The sequence below is a fragment of the Antedon bifida genome, chromosome 4 (assembly GCF_963402885.1).
Source record: "Antedon bifida chromosome 4, ecAntBifi1.1, whole genome shotgun sequence".
In the NCBI taxonomy this organism is placed as follows: Eukaryota; Metazoa; Echinodermata; class Crinoidea; order Comatulida; family Antedonidae; genus Antedon; species Antedon bifida.
Window position 1 is genome coordinate 32161314 of NC_136229.1, and position 19596 is coordinate 32180909.

General features: G+C 34.3%; 2 protein-coding genes across 8 annotated transcripts; both read left to right on the forward strand.

Annotated features, from left to right (window-relative positions):
• The first annotated feature begins 10 nt into the window (after positions 1-10).
• LOC144840894 (uncharacterized) lies at positions 11-3557 on the forward strand. 3 transcript variants are annotated; one of them, XR_013611969.1, is made up of 5 exons: positions 11-162; positions 598-745; positions 1041-1291; positions 1746-2701; positions 2785-3557. XR_013611969.1 is itself a non-coding variant. In XM_078696976.1 (4 exons), exons 2-4 carry the CDS (start codon positions 614-616, stop codon positions 1861-1863), a joined length of 501 nt encoding a protein of 166 aa, XP_078553102.1. In that variant the 5' UTR covers positions 11-162; positions 598-613; the 3' UTR covers positions 1864-3557. The 3 variants fall into 3 exon arrangements, 1 of the variants encoding a protein (XP_078553102.1); XR_013611968.1 differs by having other exon boundaries at positions 1746-2671; XM_078696976.1 differs by having other exon boundaries at positions 1746-3557.
• A 157-nt stretch (positions 3558-3714) lies between these two features.
• Positions 3715-18347, forward strand: LOC144840869 (protein FAM227A-like). Of its 5 annotated transcripts, none has more exons than XM_078696939.1 (14): positions 3715-3876; positions 4708-4863; positions 5116-5169; positions 5643-5666; positions 6393-6448; positions 6718-6759; positions 9215-9388; positions 10094-10234; positions 10377-10605; positions 11035-11480; positions 11972-12128; positions 12904-13057; positions 17901-17973; positions 18178-18347. In XM_078696939.1, exons 1-14 carry the CDS (start codon positions 3756-3758, stop codon positions 18250-18252), a joined length of 1902 nt encoding a protein of 633 aa, XP_078553065.1. In that variant the 5' UTR covers positions 3715-3755; the 3' UTR covers positions 18253-18347. The 5 variants fall into 5 exon arrangements, with proteins under 5 accessions (XP_078553065.1, XP_078553064.1, XP_078553063.1 ...); XM_078696938.1 differs by lacking the exons at positions 17901-17973; positions 18178-18347 and adding exons at positions 14221-14293; positions 16205-16491; XM_078696937.1 differs by lacking the exons at positions 17901-17973; positions 18178-18347 and adding exons at positions 14221-14293; positions 14489-14759.
• The last annotated feature ends 1249 nt before the right edge of the window (positions 18348-19596 follow it).

A 19596-nucleotide genomic window follows, 5' to 3' on the forward strand; every position in this document is an offset into this window, starting at 1 on the left:
CGCCGTTTCGTATTTTATTTTTGTTAGCACAGCAGCAGTCAGCAGCACAGTACAGAAGATCAGAAAAAAAGACAGAGCGCTGAAAGAAGAGAGAAGTTAGATGTACAGTATTGAAGATAAATTGGCCTAGTAATTTAAAGAATATTACACAAACAAGATCAGGTAAACTAATGTCTCCATTTGTAGGTAGTTATCTAGGCCCTAGCCAGGCTACTTGGTTTTAGTTAGGCCTATCTACTGGACTGGCCCCAGACAGACAGCAGCAGTACTACTAGGAGTAGGCCTAGGCCACACACATCATCATCAAACAACGATGTTGGTTGGCGGGTGGTTTTGTCAACAGAATTTTAGACTCTCGTCCAATTCTATTTAGTTCCACAAAAAATACATAAAATAGCATATTTATTGTGTACAATAATGTCAATATTCATTAATGTCACAAAAAAAGTGAATAATTCTCACTCAAATCAAAAACCACTCTGGATATTCTTTTGTTTGTTGCTGTCCTATATTTTTGTATACTGACCAAATAAAGAAAGAGGAATGAATAGCGGAACATTAACATTTTCTTTATTTTTCATTTAAAATTATCTAAAGTTGTGAAAAATAAGAAATGACAGAGATACCAGAAGATGTTGAGGGCAGTGTACATTGTATTACAGCAAGTCTCGTCACCCTCCTCGCTGTTTTGATTGTTTTTAGATTATTCCAAAGAAAATTTGTGAATTCTCATGAAAAAGAACAGGTTAGTATTTCACAATCGCAACAATGAATGTTTCATGAACAAAAACAGCGTGTACACACAACAAGTACTGACAAAATCATGCATACACCATTTTTTAATTTTTTTTACAAAATATTAAAAATTATTTTTTCAGGGAGACACAGATCCCTGATTAAATAAAAAAAACAAAGCAATTACTCTATATGATTGTGATAGACTCAATGTATAAAAACAATTTTCAAGTTTAAATGGAATGATTACTTTAGACAAAAAAACAATAATTTTTAGTATTAATTTTTTCTTCTATTTTCAAAAGGAAAATAAAGTTGAAAGTAGCGAAGAGAAAGCCTCTTATAATGATATTGATGACTTACTCATCAAACCTGAAGAAATAGAGGAGATTGAAGAATCATCGATGGCAACAGATGAGTGTGGAGACGAAGGGGATGGTGGCAGTGATTTCAGATGCGAGAGTCTTCAAGGAAAGCTGAAACAAGTGCGGCACAAAAAGATCAAAGAGAAACTTGAGGGCGATATGACAGAAACGCAGATCAATGCTGAATCCGAGTGAGTAAATGATAGATTTGTTGATCCACGATTTTGAATTTTAATATGAATGATAATTGAATCATATTCATCTTAATGCTTAATCTTTTACTCCCTATGTATATAAATATAAATCAAAGAGCTGGTAGGCATAGGCAGGGTAGATGAAAAAAATCAAAATAAAACTGCCTTGATATAAATTTATTAACACAACATGTTTTGGGCATAGCCCATCAGGTGATGATATATTGTAATATTCAATCACAAGGATTTTGAACTTTGAAAAGTGCTAAGGATTGATCGATTATGCCAATGGACGACAAATAATTGGGAGGAGGGAGTATAAAATACTGAGAAAAACCTGGTAGTGTAAATGATTTGAGCGTTTAGAAACGCTATTCTAATCAATCAGCAATCAAAAGTGGCTATGTGTGAAATTCATTTAAAATGCAAAACAATATTTATTGTTTTACAGAGCTAGAAAAACCCAGCTTGAAGCAATCTTTAAACTGATGGAACAAAGCAAAGACACATTTGGCATTGAGGACATGACAGAGGTCAAAGATCAACTGAAATTGTACGCAATCAACTGAAGTTTAGTAGTCCACAGATGCCAGTTGTAACAAAGCAAGCCACCAAAACAGATGCATTATATTCGGTGCCATATTTTTTTTTTCTTGCCTTCACAAAAATAGAAATGTAAACATCATCGTCATCAATATTACTCAAAATTGTAGGCTTATAGGCTTGACTCATTGGACTAAATTCCTAGTGATAATTGGCAAATAATGAAACAAAGCTACTACTAAAACTCTAGTATATGTAACAATATTGAGAGAATCCAATATCCAAAACATGTGTGCTTTAAGCTTGGTTCCCACTAGGATGCAGCTTCTCATCCATCAAGATTGGCCAAATTACTAGCCTTGCTGTTACGTCCTTGCATTGCACCTTAGTGGGAACCAAGCTCAATGGACGAAGCTTACAACCAGTATGATGAGATGTAAGTCCTTATGAACAAACCTAGTTAGTACCAAAGATAGGATATCAGTTATCATTGTTGACCAAAGCAGTTAAAAGGACCAATAAAACCTCAAGTTGGTCTTTATTTCAATGGTCAGCTTCAAGTTGGTCTTTATTTCAATGGTCAGCTTCAAGTTGGTCTTTATTTCAATGGTCAGCTTCAAGTTGGTCTGTATTTCAATGGTCAGCTTCAAGTTGGTCTTTATTTCAATGGTCAGCTTCAAGTTGGTCTTTATTTCAATGGTCAGCTTCAAGTTGGTCTGTATTTCAATGGTCAGCTTCAAGTTGGTCTGTATTTCAATGGTCAGCTTCAAGTTGGTCTGTATTTCAATGGTCAGCTTCAAGCTGGTCTGTATTTCAATGGTCAGCTTCAAGCTGGTCTGTATTTCAATGGTCAGCTTCAAGTTGGTCTGTATTTCAATGGTCAACTTCAAGCTGGTCTGTATTCCAATGGTCAGCATGTATTTTTGTTAACAGTTATACAGTATTAGTTATGTATATTTATAGTGAATGTTTTATATGTGCAATTTATAGTAAAGTATTGTTTTATATGTGCAACTTCATTCATTTCAAGTTTATACAAGCCGTTTAGTAGAGCTAAGTGTTCACTAATCTGTCACAGCCTTTTATTTTCGCTACAAAATGTATAAAAATATCTACTGTAGTACATATGTCTGTGACCAGTTTATTTTCTGGAAATGAAATATACAAATAAAGGTATGGTATCACAAGGACGACAGGTGTAATCTGTGTTTGGGTTCATATTGGTCTTTAGCAGTTTTTCAATGATGGATTAGTTGCGTGTATAGTCCTAAAATAGTAAATGGTTTACATGTGTATTTCAAGTTTGTATTCTGGTGTAAATAGCTGTACATAGATTTACTCATAGTGTTGTTGTTTAATCTTGTATCCTCCCATGTTATATAATTAACAAGTTTTTGATTTGTGTAACCTCATAATTACAGACAGGTAAATGAGTGTTGGTGTTTCAAGCTGAATTTTAAATTGTTTATTGATATTTACACCTTGATAAATTGGTAGTATTCAATGACAATAATACAATTCTCTACTGTATTTGTTTTAATATTTATAATGTATGGATTGTGGTTGAAAATATTAATAAACAAAACCAAAAATTTTTTTTTATTTTTAACAGATTTTTTGTTTGTTTTTCACTGTGAAATAATACAGTAATTTTACAAATGCAATAGCCAATTTAGTAAGATGAGTTTTGTAAATTCATATGGCCATATTTCCTCTACCATAATACTATAATAGCTCTTAGTAAATAAATAATTAATCATTTAAATTACAGGCAGTAGACACTTTGTGTTGTAAAAAGTATACAGTAATCTATTATAATACACAACCAAATTAAATACCGCCACCAATCACAAAAAGGAATTTTCAATAATAAACAAACGCCGAACGGTGACTAGAAATTAGTGATAAAAAACACGAAATGGCGGATATAAATCGGGCTAATTCTCCTATGAATATTTACCGAGAAGATTTACTAGAAACTAAAGAAGATATTGATCATGCTCAATCAATATTACAAGATCAAATGACACGCAAAGCTCGTATCCTTTCGCCTAGTAGCTAGGCTAGTCATATATCCGTCGATTGTTTTCAATAGAGGGTTGATTGTGTTGCCATCATACACTCAGCGTCCCGTTACTAGGGGCGAATATTCATACGATCTAGGGCTAGCCTAGTTTGCGAACTTATTGCATTATTTATACCATGGATCTTTGATTAGTGTCACCAATTTCTACGTATATTTCTGTGTCATTATTGATATTTGTCAAATAGGCCTACTCATAATAATAATACTAGTTCTAGGCTAGGCCTACTAGGCCTAGATGGTCAACATAAACTAAAAAATCGTATATCCTCTCGAGTATAATCCCACTTTGGGTGTAATCCACCCCCTGATTTCAGGCATATCACCAGGTTTAGTCCCAGTATTTACTTTTGGTCTGGATGTTGTAAGCCTCTCTATAGCCAGTTCAGATGAGTTTTTACAAGAAATGCTTACCATTTACCAATCATTTTTTTTTCCTGAATCCAAGGGTTTCCCCGGGTATAGGCATAAGGCTATAGTCTCACCCCACAAAGTTGGCCCAATTTTGTGTTCTAGGGGAGGTGGGGATTGTACCAGAGAATATAAATTATGGTAGTTATACTTACTAATTAATAATAATATTAATAATATAAAAAAGCCATGCCACCGTGATGTCTATACAATAATTATAGTAGCGAAAAAGAAGAAAGAAATGTCATATAAGCTATAATTAGCTTGTTAACCGACCCATAAACATCAAGCAAGTATCCAGCAAATATGAGAATTTGAACACAGGAACGCATGCATTTAGTGTCACTTTTTGTGTTTTCCTATTAAGAACTTTCAGCATTCTTGGTTGGCAGTATCGAACGAGTCAACGAACGAATTGCAAACCTAGACAGAGAGCTGCAGATGTTCTCCTCGCTCGTAATTGACAGCAGAGGGTCAAATGTGGAAGAGAGTAGAACGCCCTCACCGCCTCAAGACAGAATACTCACCAAAGGTCTGACTTTTGTTTGTATTGTAACTTTCTAATCATAATACTAACTGATTGTGTATGGTGTAGTAAATTTGGTGCACCTGGCTGGTAGTACAGTAGTATGATCAGGGAGGTAACCTCCCTGGTATGATAATAGCAATATGTTATTTTTCCATGACAAAATCCAAAACACATTTAGTATCAATTATTATATATTATTTTTCCAATAATTCATATTATTACTATATTAGTTTAATATCATGATTTATTTTATAGCTCAAGACGTCAAACAATTGAATCAATTTGCAGGAGTTTACTCTGTGAAATCAAGTAAGCAATTTTGGTATATTATTATTTGATCCCTATCCTGCATGAACTAACTGCATGATATCTATTCTACCCTTCCCACAAACTCCATAAAGTCTTCTCCCCTTTTCTTACACTACCTAATCATCATATCCTTTTCACTTCCCTACACTACCTATCATTCCCATAAACTCCATAAGGTCTTTTCCCCTTTTCTTACACTACCTAATCATCATATCCTTCTTTTCACTTCCCTACACTACCTATCGTTCCCATAAACTCCATAAGGTCTTCTCCCCTTTTTTTACACTACCTAATCATCATATCCTTCGTTTCACTTCCCTACACTACCTATCGTTCCCACAAACTCCATAAAGTCTTTTCCCCTTTTCTTACACTACCTAATCATGATATCCTTCGTTTCACTTCCCTACACTACCTACCTAATATCCTTTCCCTTCTCACTAACTGCATGCATATTCTTAATCCCATTTTAGGTAATCATTTATCTCTAGATGAAGGTATGGTTGTCTGTCAAACAAATTGTATTATTGTGGGTGTCTGTATTAATAACCACATTTTATTAAATGATAACATTTTTTTAATGGTGTCTTTATTTTTCAACTAACTGACTACTAACTTCAATGAGTTTTGTTTATTTTTATTCAGTTAATAATCCTTAACAATATCATATGGGTCTGTATCTGTATTTATACATAGGCCTACTGTACAGTAGATCAAACACTAATTACAAATGTTTTTATTTGTTTTGGTTTATGCTGCACATTGGATCGTTTATTAACACCTTTTCACTGGAAATGCAATGATTGACACCTTTTTGCTTTTAATAGTGTTCATACCTAACTATATTTATATATTTAAATTAAATACTACAACAACATCACAATCAAGTTGGTACCTTATCTTTAGACCGTCAGCTCAGCTAAGTATAATCTAGCAGCACTAAAAATAACCTAAATAATACAGTTACTATTATTATAAATAATAAATGTGTCCCAAACAATCCAATGACCAGATTGGTCAAACATCAGAAATAAAACAAAATTGGTTTGGTTGTGGTAACTAACACTAGGCCAGTTTTTAATACGTTTTTATTAACATGTTCTATAATTCAATTTGATTCTAATCATTGCCATCAAAACTCCATAGCAATTATTAATATGCTCATTGCAAATTAAAAGCAAACATGTTGTTCTCATGATTTCAATATTGTCACTTTTTTAAAGCTTTACTTAATGATGGCAAACAGAAAGTTTGGAAAAAAGTACAAGGGACTAAAAAGGTAACACATTTTGTTTTCTTTACGCCTAAAATGTTATTAAATTTGGATAAAAAAATGATATAGAACAAACAAGTAAAATAACTTATCTTATTATATAATATTTTTATTATAATAGTTGTATTTAATATATACAACTAAAAAAAAACATCTTAAATGTATTAAATTTATCAAGAAGAATAAAAGATATTATTTATAGAGCTGTGAAAACTGTATATTATATAATAATATTGCTTATTGATACTAATGTTATTTTGTGTTTTTGTATCAAGCCAAAAGAGAAGGCATCCAGTACCAGACCAAAACTGGTGGAGGTTAGTGTTATGAATTTAGTTTTATACCCTTTTCACATCTGCATAAATTGTTATAACAAGTTGTAACCAGGTTTGATCTTCCGATTTATTACATATTTTCATACACACATACACGAACCGTGAGAAATCTCGGGAGAAAGCATAGTTGTGCGCTATTTGATTGGTCAGTTTAATACCAGGGCATACACATGCGCGCAGTAACAACTCGGGACATCTCGACAGGCCACTCGTTGGTATGTTTTTCTCCCCAAGATTTTCCAGAAAATTGTATTCACACTATGCAAACCTGGTAACAACTTGGCAGGTGCAGGCCCGTAACCAGGGGGGGATCGGGGGGATCGTACGATCCCCCCGCTGAACAGCGAGTTCCGCTTGGCCTCCCACTTTTTTTTTGCTGGGGATACTAACACAACACGACGATTGTTCACTACAGGCCTAGTCAAGCCTTAATAAATTTAATTAATATATATATATATATTTTAACTAAAATATAAAAACCTAACACTAAAATTTACAAGATAAGTTCTATTTGATAACTGCTGAACATCGTGGTTCTGGAGCTCTAGCGAGCTGTACACAGAGCATAGTTGTTTGCTTGACATAACAGGGTATTCCCCTACACAGGTCTCCGCGTGCGTGTGACGTGCCCAGCCAGCTGCTTGATAGAGAAAGCATGCAGCTCACACGCAAGTGCAAGATGCAACGGTTGAGTGAATTCAGAGATCATCTTAATTCCATGGTTTTTTACCTAAACACCACATGATGGTGAATATGCATGTTAAAGTCTCAATGATACGATCCCTAATGTACCATGTTGTTGCTAGGAGGCTTGAAAGGAGGAGGGATCTAGCCTAATTTCGGTCGGCAAGAGAATGCCGTCCTCTGACAATATAAGGTCGGCAATTGAAATTTGTGGGCTGGAAATTACACCAACTTATAGTTCATAAACAAAAGAGAATAGCCGGAAATGCGTTTTGCGGCCATAGGCCTATAGAGAAAAAAAATTCGATTGTATGGTTCCAGTGGTGGATCTAGCGGGGGTGTATGGGGCGTCCTCCCCCCCCCCCCCTATTTTTTAAAGATTTTTTTTTTTTTTTTTAAAATTAAATAGATTTTAAAAACACGTATCGTTTCGACGGTCATCAATCACCGATGGTTTGCACATTTTCATATTGAAAATAGTACGTCGGAGCACATCGTCAGCTTGATCGCATTCCACCAAGCATACGTCGACATCCTTTGTGTACTATCAATCTCTAGCGTCACAGTTAAGTGTAAAAGGAGCAAGTTGATAAAAGCCACGTGGTGAGCTTGGTCGCGTTCCACTAAGCAGGTCGGCATCCTTTGTGATCGTCACTCCCGTATTGTAGAATAGCGATCAATAGAGTTGATGAAGCCACATGGGGTCTGTTTCTGCTGCATAACGCAATTTAACCGGATATTTTAAAATAGATTAAAAATAGATAACAATAACATGGTCAGTGCTACTATACTACGCGCCCATTTATTAAGTACAATAAAAACAAAGGCTAGGACTGTATAGTGCCTATGAAAATTATCCCGTTAGGGCTACATTTTATTAAAACGTATTACTATTAAAATATTAACAATGCTGCAGCATTTCATGACCCTTGTTGTTTTATTTGCTTTCCCGTCGATGATTCTCATAAACACATCGCGATGACATCATGACAAAAGAGGTGTTTTGTTTTTTTTCAAATCACTAAATATAATGTAATCGAGCCGGACCGCTAATTTTTAAACGATCGTTTAAACCAGGTCGTTGAATATGCCGTGATTTTAATTGTCAAAAACATGACCGTCAAGTTTCGATAAATCTCGCGTCGCATGTGTTGTGTGGTGAAAACACTCTCAGCAAGTTTGCTTCATTAATATGCATGAGACTCTGTGACGGCCCGCTTTAACGTGACGTCATGTTACTGCTGCATGCGCGAAGTAGTGACCGCGATCGACCCGGCGCGCGTGTAAGAAAATAATACCGGCCTAGGCTGCTAGGACGTGACAAGTTTATAAAAGCTGAAAAACATCGTCGCGTTGTAAAAATTTAGATGTAAAGTACAGGCATTTGGCATTTGGTACCCTAGGTAAGTATCAGCTGCATGTTCCACATGTCGTAATTTGCGAGCTTTAGAGTGTTTGGTAAATTACATTATGAGATGTTTGTAAATCGTTTTAAACGACTTACAATGCGCTAGAACGCCAAAATCTACGCCACCCCTATTTCAATATCCTGGATCCGCCCCTGAGTTCCACTAAAGAACTTAACGATCCACCCCGCCGTCAAACCTGGTTACGGCCCTGAGGTGTGAAAAGGGTATCATATTGTTAATAATAGTTGCCACATTTTTTGCAAGATTAATACAAAGCCTTACACTTGATCATGCATTGTATAAATCCTTTATGACATGTTTTGTTATGTACCTTTGATACACAGTTACACCAGTATCCTGGTTTTGAGAAAGACCGACTGACGTCAATACCGTATGTTGACATACTCAAAATGCTGGAAAGAGTAACAAATGCGCAGACTGGTCTAAGCAAGAAACATCAATACAAAGCAGAGTTCCAACGCCTCTTCTTTTCTAAGATGTCCGAGGCCATTCTGGTGGTAGGTATTGTGTACACCTTGACACAATGACCACTAATAAATGCTGCTAAAAACCTAGATGTTTACACCAATGGAGTTATGGTGTATTAGTGTACAATGCTGATAACAAGGTCAAATTGAACCCTCAGACAAAAAACAAAGGTGTTCAGACACAGGGCAATGATTATCATTACAGTAGAAGTTTTATCATTAGGATTCCTCCCGTTATAGGAAATTTTCTAATTGGATACAACACTGCATTACAACATCAAGTAGTACACTTGACTGTTTCCATTAATACAGGGTCTATGATACATCCCTCGTAAAACAGAGCCACAGTGTTTACTCCAGATGTCTGGTTTTTAGAAAAATAACCCGAGATAAAACAGTGTTTGTGTCACTTACCTGAATCAACCGACAAAAGACCTTTTCTTTTTTATGAGATATTATAACATAGTTGGCCAACTCAGTTTGTGTTTTAGATGATCTAAAAGGGTGGATAGCAAGGCCTTTGTTGGTACATTTTCTAGATTAAAAAATGAATAACTGCATAAGCTAAGGGTGAGAGTGTGATGAATCACACAACTTTTCAAAATCTGATTTTTTAAAGCTATAACCTGCATCAAACAATATGCCTTTGCCTGTCGCTACATTCCCAAAACCCTTTTTTTATTATCAGAAACTAACTTATATGTTTATAGATTAACATTAATATTTTTCATTCAGGATTTGTTTTGGTGGTTTTTTTTACATCGCTATCATCCAAGCAAAACATATCAAGAAAAAATATTCAATCGGGTGGCACACAACTATGCAAAGCTGTTGCTGTATGCTAAACACCCTAAGTATAGAGATGTATTCTTTAAGGTAAGGATTTTTTTTTGGTACAGTATTTACACTTTAACCATCCAGGTGGCACACATATGCAAAACATCTTTAAACTGTTTGAGGAGAGTTAAAACATTTTTTTGCATACAAGAATTTCAAAATTATTTGAATATTTCTCTAGGCCTACCCTGATCTTCTAGCACAGTCTGTCTACTGCTGCTTCTGCGAAGCATTTCCAGACTCCTGGCGGCAGTTCAACGATGACTTTAAAGAAGACCTTTGTATGTTGACCTCTCAATGGATTGCTGGAACTAAAGTTGTGCCCCGAACATGGATGAAATGGAATTATAAAGCTCTTGAACCAACAGATATGAGAAAGGCTGAAATTATACAAAAAGATTCCAGAAAAGGTATTAGAATTAAAACAATTAAACAGGTCCGTCAGTCTCAGTTTTTTAAAGTAAACTTCCAAATACAGAGCATTATTATTTTTTTTTATGACAATGAGAGTTACTGTACAATTCCTTAAAAAAACCCAATAACTGAACAGGTTCGTACAAAAATCTTGACCTGTGTGGAAGACTTCTGCATATTTGAGTTGGTACTTTATGTTCTTATAATGATTTGCTCCTTTTTTTTTCATTTTCTTTTTGATCCAATTTGTTTGCTCCTATTTGTCATGCATCCAATTCTTTCCGTCCTTCGTCCTTTTCATTTTCTTGATGTACCATCATTTTTATTTGTTTGTCTCCTGGTTTTTTTCTTTGATGTACAATATTGTAATTTGTGATCTTTATGAGCAAGAAATAAAATAAACAAATTTCCCTTTGTAATTGCAGGACGGGGTTTTAGCTTTGAATTTGTGACTCCAGGATCATCCATGCATGACGAGGACACATCCAGAAAAAATTCGCAAACATCACATTTGATGTCACAGAGAAAAGCATCAATAGACCACCTTGGTGTAGCAGGAATCGACTCTGACACAAAAACAATTACAGCTATTTCAAATGCTCAAAAAACCAGTAAAAGTGAACAATCTCAAAAGTTGGAGGTTAAAGGTCAGAAGACTTTGCAGCCAATCACAGAGAATGTTTCAGATGCATCAGGAAGTCTTTTAAGTCAAAAGACGGTGAAGAGTAGCAAAACATCAAATAGCCAGAGTAGTTTGAAAAAGAAGTCTGACGCAGGTTTGGAGGGAAAGAAAAAAGCAGACAAGAGCACATCATTAAAGCAATCATCAACAGTGTCACTAAAAGGAAAGGAGAGACCATTGTCACCAGAGGTATGGAATTTGTTTTAACGAAAAATGTTTTTTGGTATAAAATGCTCTTGATTTACCTTACCTGCTCGTTTGTCCCTCGTGATCATTCTTGAAAACTCTTCATTTGTATATTAGCGATATTTAAAGTGGTGATCAAACCAGACTTTCTATAAGCAAGATTTTAATTTATTTACGGAAGAAGCACAAACAACATTTTAAAGAAGCGAGTTCCAATCCTCAACTGTAAAAAAATGTCTCGTTATTTCTAGTCTTGTTTTGAGCCTTGACAACTTTAAAGACTGACCTCGTGTTTTTGTGAAAGTTGATTTTTTAAATAGCCTATCTCTTGATTTCAACAACGTAGCAGAAACACCTGCATACATATAAATAAAATCATTATATGCATAAACCAATGCTGATAGTTCCAAACAAGAACATTTCAGAAGCTCTATTGTTTCTTGACCTTTGAAAACATTAAAAACATTTTTCACATTTCTTCATTTATTTCTTAGTCACATCCAGTTTATGAGAGTACGCAGTTTTCCAAAAGTGCGTTCAACGTGTGTGGTCAGAGTCCCTTGATGCAACATTTTATGCAACAAAAGAAGTTAGACAAAAGAGCTGGCATGGACATCTACTTACAACGTACAGAAATCAAGAGTCTTCCTCCATATCCTTTTTACCATATATTACCTAGTATGTAGTTGTCCTCGGGCTAGGCCTAAGGGGTAGTTGTCCTGGGCTAGTAGTCCTGGGGAACAATTTTACTGGGGCTATTAGTCCTACAATCTTTTATTCTTGGCAACATTCTATTTTCACTATTCATCAGTACTTTTATAGATGGTCAGTTGAAGCAGAAATAGCTAGTTGACCAAATTCCAGCATAATTTGTCAGGACTTGGCTACATCTGCAAAATAACATATTTTCATTGTTTAGAATACTTTTTCAAAAATAGTGCAACTGTTGGAACTAGTGGCATAACAGCTATGAGCACTCACTGCACCCAGGGCCCCAAAGCATGAGCAGCCCAATACAACTAAGCCAGCATTGGAGGACCCCTTAGGAGTGCTAAACCAGGGGCCCATTGCACCCTGTGCTACTGAATGTAAAACATCATTTTTTATAACAAGATATTTTTTCAATTAAATACAATCTTTAAAGTAAACTAATATGAATCCAAAAATAATATTTTTATTTAGAAAAGAAATGTATGTTGCTTTATTTGTTTATTTTATTGTAATGATTTTACAACAGCAACTGCTTATAAATTATTCATACTACTGTTTTAAAGTACATTTGAAAACCCTTAAGTAATTCTCAAATGTAGTATAAAGTACAATATACATCAGAATAGGGTAAACATCTGACCAATTAATTTAGCTCCCTGATGCAAAGCTACTCTCGTGGTTAATAAATCAAATAATTTGTCCTTAACTGATCACACTTTAAATGCGCCAACATACAGAGAACTTATAAATGAGACATATCACAGTATTCGTGAACTAGACCAAAATTACCAGGAAATGCATGAGGAGGGGCTTAGAGAGCATGCTCAGTTTTTGACCAAACAGAAGGAATACAGAAAAAGCCTTTTGAGGTAATAGTATTCTTCTTTCTTTCTTTATTTCCATTCACATAATCATAAACATACATAAATAATCATAGTACAAAACAAAAGAATGGAAATTTTAGGACACTTAAATTACACAGCTCAGTTGTGGAATAGGTCCAAACAAACCAGAAACGTTTAGTTGAATAGTTTCGGGAAAGAAGTATATAAAGTTGAGAGAAGGTAGTGAGAGTTGTTTAACATAATACATAATGTTGGCCCTAAAAAAATAGCCAATAAATGTCTTGATTTGGCACTTGTGTACGGGGTGAAGACATATAGAGAGAGATATACAGGTAATAAACATGAGCATAAACTACTTATTTGCCATAATCAAAACTAAAGAGATATTGTACTGATAAAAGAATTGGAATTGTATAGTGAAAAATAAGTGTAGCCAAGCAACTAGTCAAAGCCTGATGTGTTACCTGGTGAGAAAGATAATTACATAATATTGACATGAGATAAATTACTCCAAATCAAATACAAAGAGTCATTTGAGGTTAGTATTGTATAATCAAAGGTAAAGAAGGGTAAAGTTGAGGGAAGTTAATCGATGATTGCCACACAAATAACAGCCATATCTCCTGATGACACCTGGGGAGAGATAAAAGGTAATATAAACATGAGATACACAAGGAGAGGAGGTTAGTATGAAATCAAAGTTAAACAAGATACAAGATTTTATTGTGACATGCAATAAGATCACTAGAGCCGCCGTTTCCACGCAATACAGTAATTAACGATAAACTTTACAAATGTCACAATGTCCAGTTTGATCCTTTTTATTAACAAGCTGGCTTTAACAACCATGAGTGTGCCGCTTTATTCAAAACTGTTGTGCCCATGGACATGATGATGTCATATCATTACCATATCTGGGCATATCACTACCATATTTGGGCTCATCACACTTTTTTTGTCAAACTAGTTTGATAGTGTAGACAAAGCTTAAGTTCAAAGGCAAATTTCCAAAGGACTCTGGGTGGGATGTTATCAGGTCCTCCTGCCTTCATGTATGTTAATTTTGCTTAAACCAAATTACACATGGCATAAACTGAGGAGGCGGCACAGGAGCAGGTTGTCTGGTTATCGGAGAAAAAGAGAAATATTTGTAATTTATTAAAATAATTTATTATTTTATTTTTCAGAAAAGAAAAGCTGTTAATGGCAAAACCTAGAGAAGTGAAACGGCTGAGTGATTTACTAGTCTTAGAATTATTGGTAAGTACATTCAATGATTATGATGTCATGTTGACGACAAAATGAAGAATGGTCATGATATTGACTGATGATACAGAGTAATATTGACTATGAAGATATGACAATGATAAAGATACACAGCAGTAGACTATACACGATATTGAATGATAGTAATACTGTACTATACTAACACTGACTATTTCTTTAAAATAACAGAAAGATGAAGATGAAGTTAGCACAGGAGCTGCATTGTCAGTGCAAGCTGCTCTGATGAATCAAGAAGACAGTAGCCAATCAGCTCCTAGATGAATATGAATGATGACCAATCAGCTGATTCATGACTTCACTCTGAAAATTAGAATCACCGTTATCAGTAGGACTTTCAGCCAATCAACCATTTAATAATTCTGGATGATTGGTAGATTTCAAGTGTAATGCTTACACTGTAAATTGAAAATGTATAAATGTTTAATAAATATTGATAAACATAATGTTACTTTGCATGGCCTGGATTCATTTACATATGTAGTGGTTTTTTTTATATGGCAATTTAAAACATTTAAAATGCAAATTTTTGAACTTTTGATGACAATGGATTTGACCTACAGTAGTTCAGTAGTGTATTATATTCTAAATTAATACTTTTGTGGCGTTTCATACTTGGTATTCAAGCATCATCATACTGAACTTTGTGTTTTGGAAAATGTTATTGTTAGCCACACCTTACCTGAATACTCACTGTATATAATAGTGTAACCAAGCAACTAGCCAAAGTCTCCTATCCTGATGTGTCACATGGGGAGAGAGATAATTACATAATATTGACATGAGATAAACTACTCAAATACAAAGGGTTAGTATTGTACATGTATAATCAAAGGTAAAGAAGGGTAAAGTTGAGGGAAGTGAATTGATAATTGCCACACAAATAACAGCCATATCTCCTGATGACACCTGGGGAGAGATAACAGGTAATATAAACATGAGATACACAACTCAAACACAAAAGAAGAAGTTGTTAGTATGAAATCAAAGGTAAACAAGATACAATTTTATTGTGACATGCAATAAGATCACTAGAGCCGCCGTTTACACGCAATATAGTAATTAACGATAAACTTGTCACAATGTCACAATGTCCAGTTTGATCCTTTTTATTAACAAGCTGGCTTTATCAGCACCATACTTTTTACAAATACATGAAGACATCTTTCTACTCTTCCTACACTGTACCTAATGGTACAGCAGTAACAGACTAACACTAAATGCGTAGCCATGTTGACTTTTATAAGAAGACACTGTTAATTAAGTTATGCTAAACAGCTGACCAGGCCACCATGGTGTGTTTCACAATACGTAATATTACTGTATACACTATGCAAATACAAACCGATTTGAGGAAAAGTAATATAATCACAACATACAGTACATATATAACAGAATAAAAACATGTTACTTCATACACAATTGACCACAAGCACTGAACTTAAATCATGCTCTATCATTTAAGTACAATACAATACAATAAATGTTAATTTTGCTTAAACCAAATTCCACATGACTGAGGAGGTGGCACAGGAGCAGGTTGTCTGGTTGTCAGAGAAAAAGAGACATGTTTGTAATTTATTAAAATAATTTATTATTTTATTTTTCAGAAAAGAAAAGCTGTTAATGGCAAAACCTAGGGAAGTGAAATGGCTGAGTGATTTACTGGTCTTAGAATTATTGGTAAGTAGCACTCTTGATCATGATGTCATGTTGACGACAAAATGAAGAATGGTCATGATATTGACTGATGATACAGAGTAATATTGACTATGAAGATATGACAATGATAAAGATACACAACAGTAGGCTATACTCGATATTGATTGATAGTAATATAGTAATACTGTACTATACTAACACTGAATATTTCTTATAAAATAACAGAAAGATGAAGATGAAGTTAGTACAGGAGCTGCATTGTCAGTGCAAGATGCTCTGATGAATCAAGAAGACAGATAGCCAATCAGCTCCTAGATGAATATGAATGATGACCAATCAGATGATTCATGACTTCACTCTGAAAATTAGAATCACCATTATCAGTAGGACTTTCAGCCAATCAACTATTTAATAAATCTGGATGATTGGTAGATTTCAAGTGTAATGCTTACACTGTAAATTGAAAATGTATAAAAGTTTAATAAATATTGATAAACATAATGTTACTTTGCATGGCCTGGATTCATTTACATATGTAGTGTTTTTTTTTTACATGGCAATTTAAAACATTTAAAATGCAAATTTTTGAACTTTTGATGACAATGGATTTGACCTACAGTAAGTTCAGTAGTGATTATATTCTAAATTAATACTTTTGTGGGGTTTCATACTTGGTATTCAAGCATCATCATACTGAACTTTGTGTTTTGGAAAATGTTATTGTTAGCCACACCTTACCTGAATACTCACTGTATATAGATAGTGTAACCAAGCAACTAGCCAAAGTCTCCTATCCTGATGTGTCACATGGTGAGAGAGATAATTACATAATATTGACATGAGATAAACTACTCAAATACAAAGGGTTAGTATTGTACATGTATAATCAAAGGTAAAGAAGGGTAAAGTTGAGGGAAGTGAATTGATAATTGCCACACAAATAACAGCCATATCTCCTGATGACACCTGGGGAGAGACAACAGGTAATATAAACATGAGATACACAACTCAAACACAAAAGAAGAAGTTGTTAGTATGAAATCAAAGGTAAACAAGATACAATTTTATTGTGACATGCAATAAGATCACTAGAGCCGCCGTTTACACGCAATATAGTAATTAACGATAAACTTGTCACAATGTCACAATGTCCAGTTTGATCCTTTTTATTAACAAGCTGGCTTTATCAGCACCATACTTTTTACAAATACATGAACACATCTTACTACTCTTCCTACACTGTACCTAATGGTACAGCAGTAACAGACTAACACTAAATGCGTAGCCATTTTGACTTTTATAAGAAGACACTGTTAATAAGTTATGCTAAACAGCTGACCAGGCCACCATGGTGTGTTTCACAATACGTAATATTACTGTATACACTATGCAAATACAAACCGATTTGAGGAAAAGTAATATAATCACAACATACAGTACATATATAACAGAATAAAAACATGTTACTTCATACACAATTAATTGACCACAAGCACTGAACTTAAATCATGCTCTATCATTTAAGTATTTACAGGAACTATACGTTGCAAGAGAGAACAATTTGTTAAATCAGTAACAAGATTACTAAAGTCTTGTCTACACTATCAAACTTCGTGTGACAAAAAAATGTGATGTGCCCATGGACATGATGATGTCATATCACTACCATATATCGGCATATCACTACCATATTTGAGCACATCACATTTTTTTGGTCAAACTGGTTTGATAGTGTAGACAGAGCTTAAGTTCAAAAGCACATTTCCGAAGTATCAGGTCCTCCTGCCTTCATGTATGTTAATTTTGCTTAAACCAAATTCCACATGACTGAGGAGGTGGCACAGGAACAGGTTGTCTGGTTGTCAGAGAAAAATAGACATGTTTGTAATTTATTAAAATAATTTATTATTTTATTTTTCAGAAAAGAAAAGCTGTTAATGGCAAAACCTAGAGAAGTGAAACGGCTGAGTGATTTACTGGTCTTAGAATTATTGGTAAGTACATTCAATGATCATGATGTCATATTGATGACAAAATGAAGAATGGTCATGATATTGACCGATGATACAGAGTAATATTGACTATAAAGATATGATAATGATAAAGATACACAACAGTAGGCTATACACGATATTGAATGATAGTAATATAGAAATACTGTACTATCCTAACACTGACTATTTCTTATAAAATAACAGAAAGATGAAGATGAAGTTAGTACAGGAGCTGCATTGTCAGTGCAAGCTGCTCTGATGAATCAAGAAGACAGATAGCCAATCAGCTTCTAGATGAATATGAATGATGACCAATCAGCTGATTCGTGACTTCACTCTGAAAATTAGAATCACCATTTATCAGTAGGACTTTCAGCCAATCAACTGCTCTTTTGATGACAATGAATTTAACCGAAGTTCAGTAGCTGATTATATTCTAAATTAATACTTCTGTGGCATTTCATACCTTGTGATAATCATCAGGTCCTTTGCAAACAGAAAGAAAAAAGGTGACCGTTTGACCTACTTGAAATATGAATATGCAAGCTAGACTGCTCATGTATAATAATTACCTTTGGTATATAAATGGTGCCTGGTCACCTCTTTCCAAGTTGTATCAAAAAAAGTTCATGTCGCAGTTTGTGAAGCATCATCATACTGAACTTTGTGTTTTGTAAAATTGTATTGTTAGCCACACCTGAATACTCACTGTAGGTTACAGAATGAACAACTGGTAGATCACCACAAAGAAGTATAAGGTAGTTACAAACTAATTGTTATTTTGTAAACAGTAATATACACTTATCAAAAACATAAATGTTGAATTTTTTTAATTTTTTATCTTGCCTATCTTGATATTGAAGTGTTTTTTTTCAAAATAACATAAATAATATCATAATAATAACATTTTGGCAAATTTAAGCCTAATGCAGGTCAAATTAGCAATTGAAATAACGGGTACCTATTTGTTGTATGTTAACAACAGTGAAAACTCATGAGGTAGATTTTGCTACGCACACTTGACGTCACAGTTACGGCGGCAGCAAGTGCGTGTGGAGATATCGTAAATCTCACAATTGTTCTGAAATCCCTAATATGTTGTCAAAATATGGTTTTCCTTTGAAATAAAATACTTGTAACCATTAACTGTTTAATCATTGTAAAGTTATAAAAGCTAGCTTTCATTGGATAGAACGCGTCATTCATTAACTGTACCTCAATACAGTAACTCTTTTTATTTAATTTAGAATTTTAAAAAAATCCTTAAACTGCTATCTTTTGATGCTAATGAAATTTGATTAGTTCAGAAGTCCCTGGTTTAGCAGTGAATTTATTATAAATAATAGCGGAATAATACTTCTTTGGCGTTTCCTAATTGCAGGGTCCAAACAGCAACTGTATTGACGTCATAAAATTGAATAAAATCAATGAGCCCCACCTGTACTATAGATGAATGACGTGTTATAGTGCAAGATTTACATTACTAATTTTCTCTATATTACCACAAAGAAATTAAGGTTATTTATTAGTTATTTTATGGTGCACTGTTTTTGGTGTCATGACGTCTTCTACTACTTGATAAAAATTCATAAGGACGTCTATTTTCTTTTTATTCAAAACAAT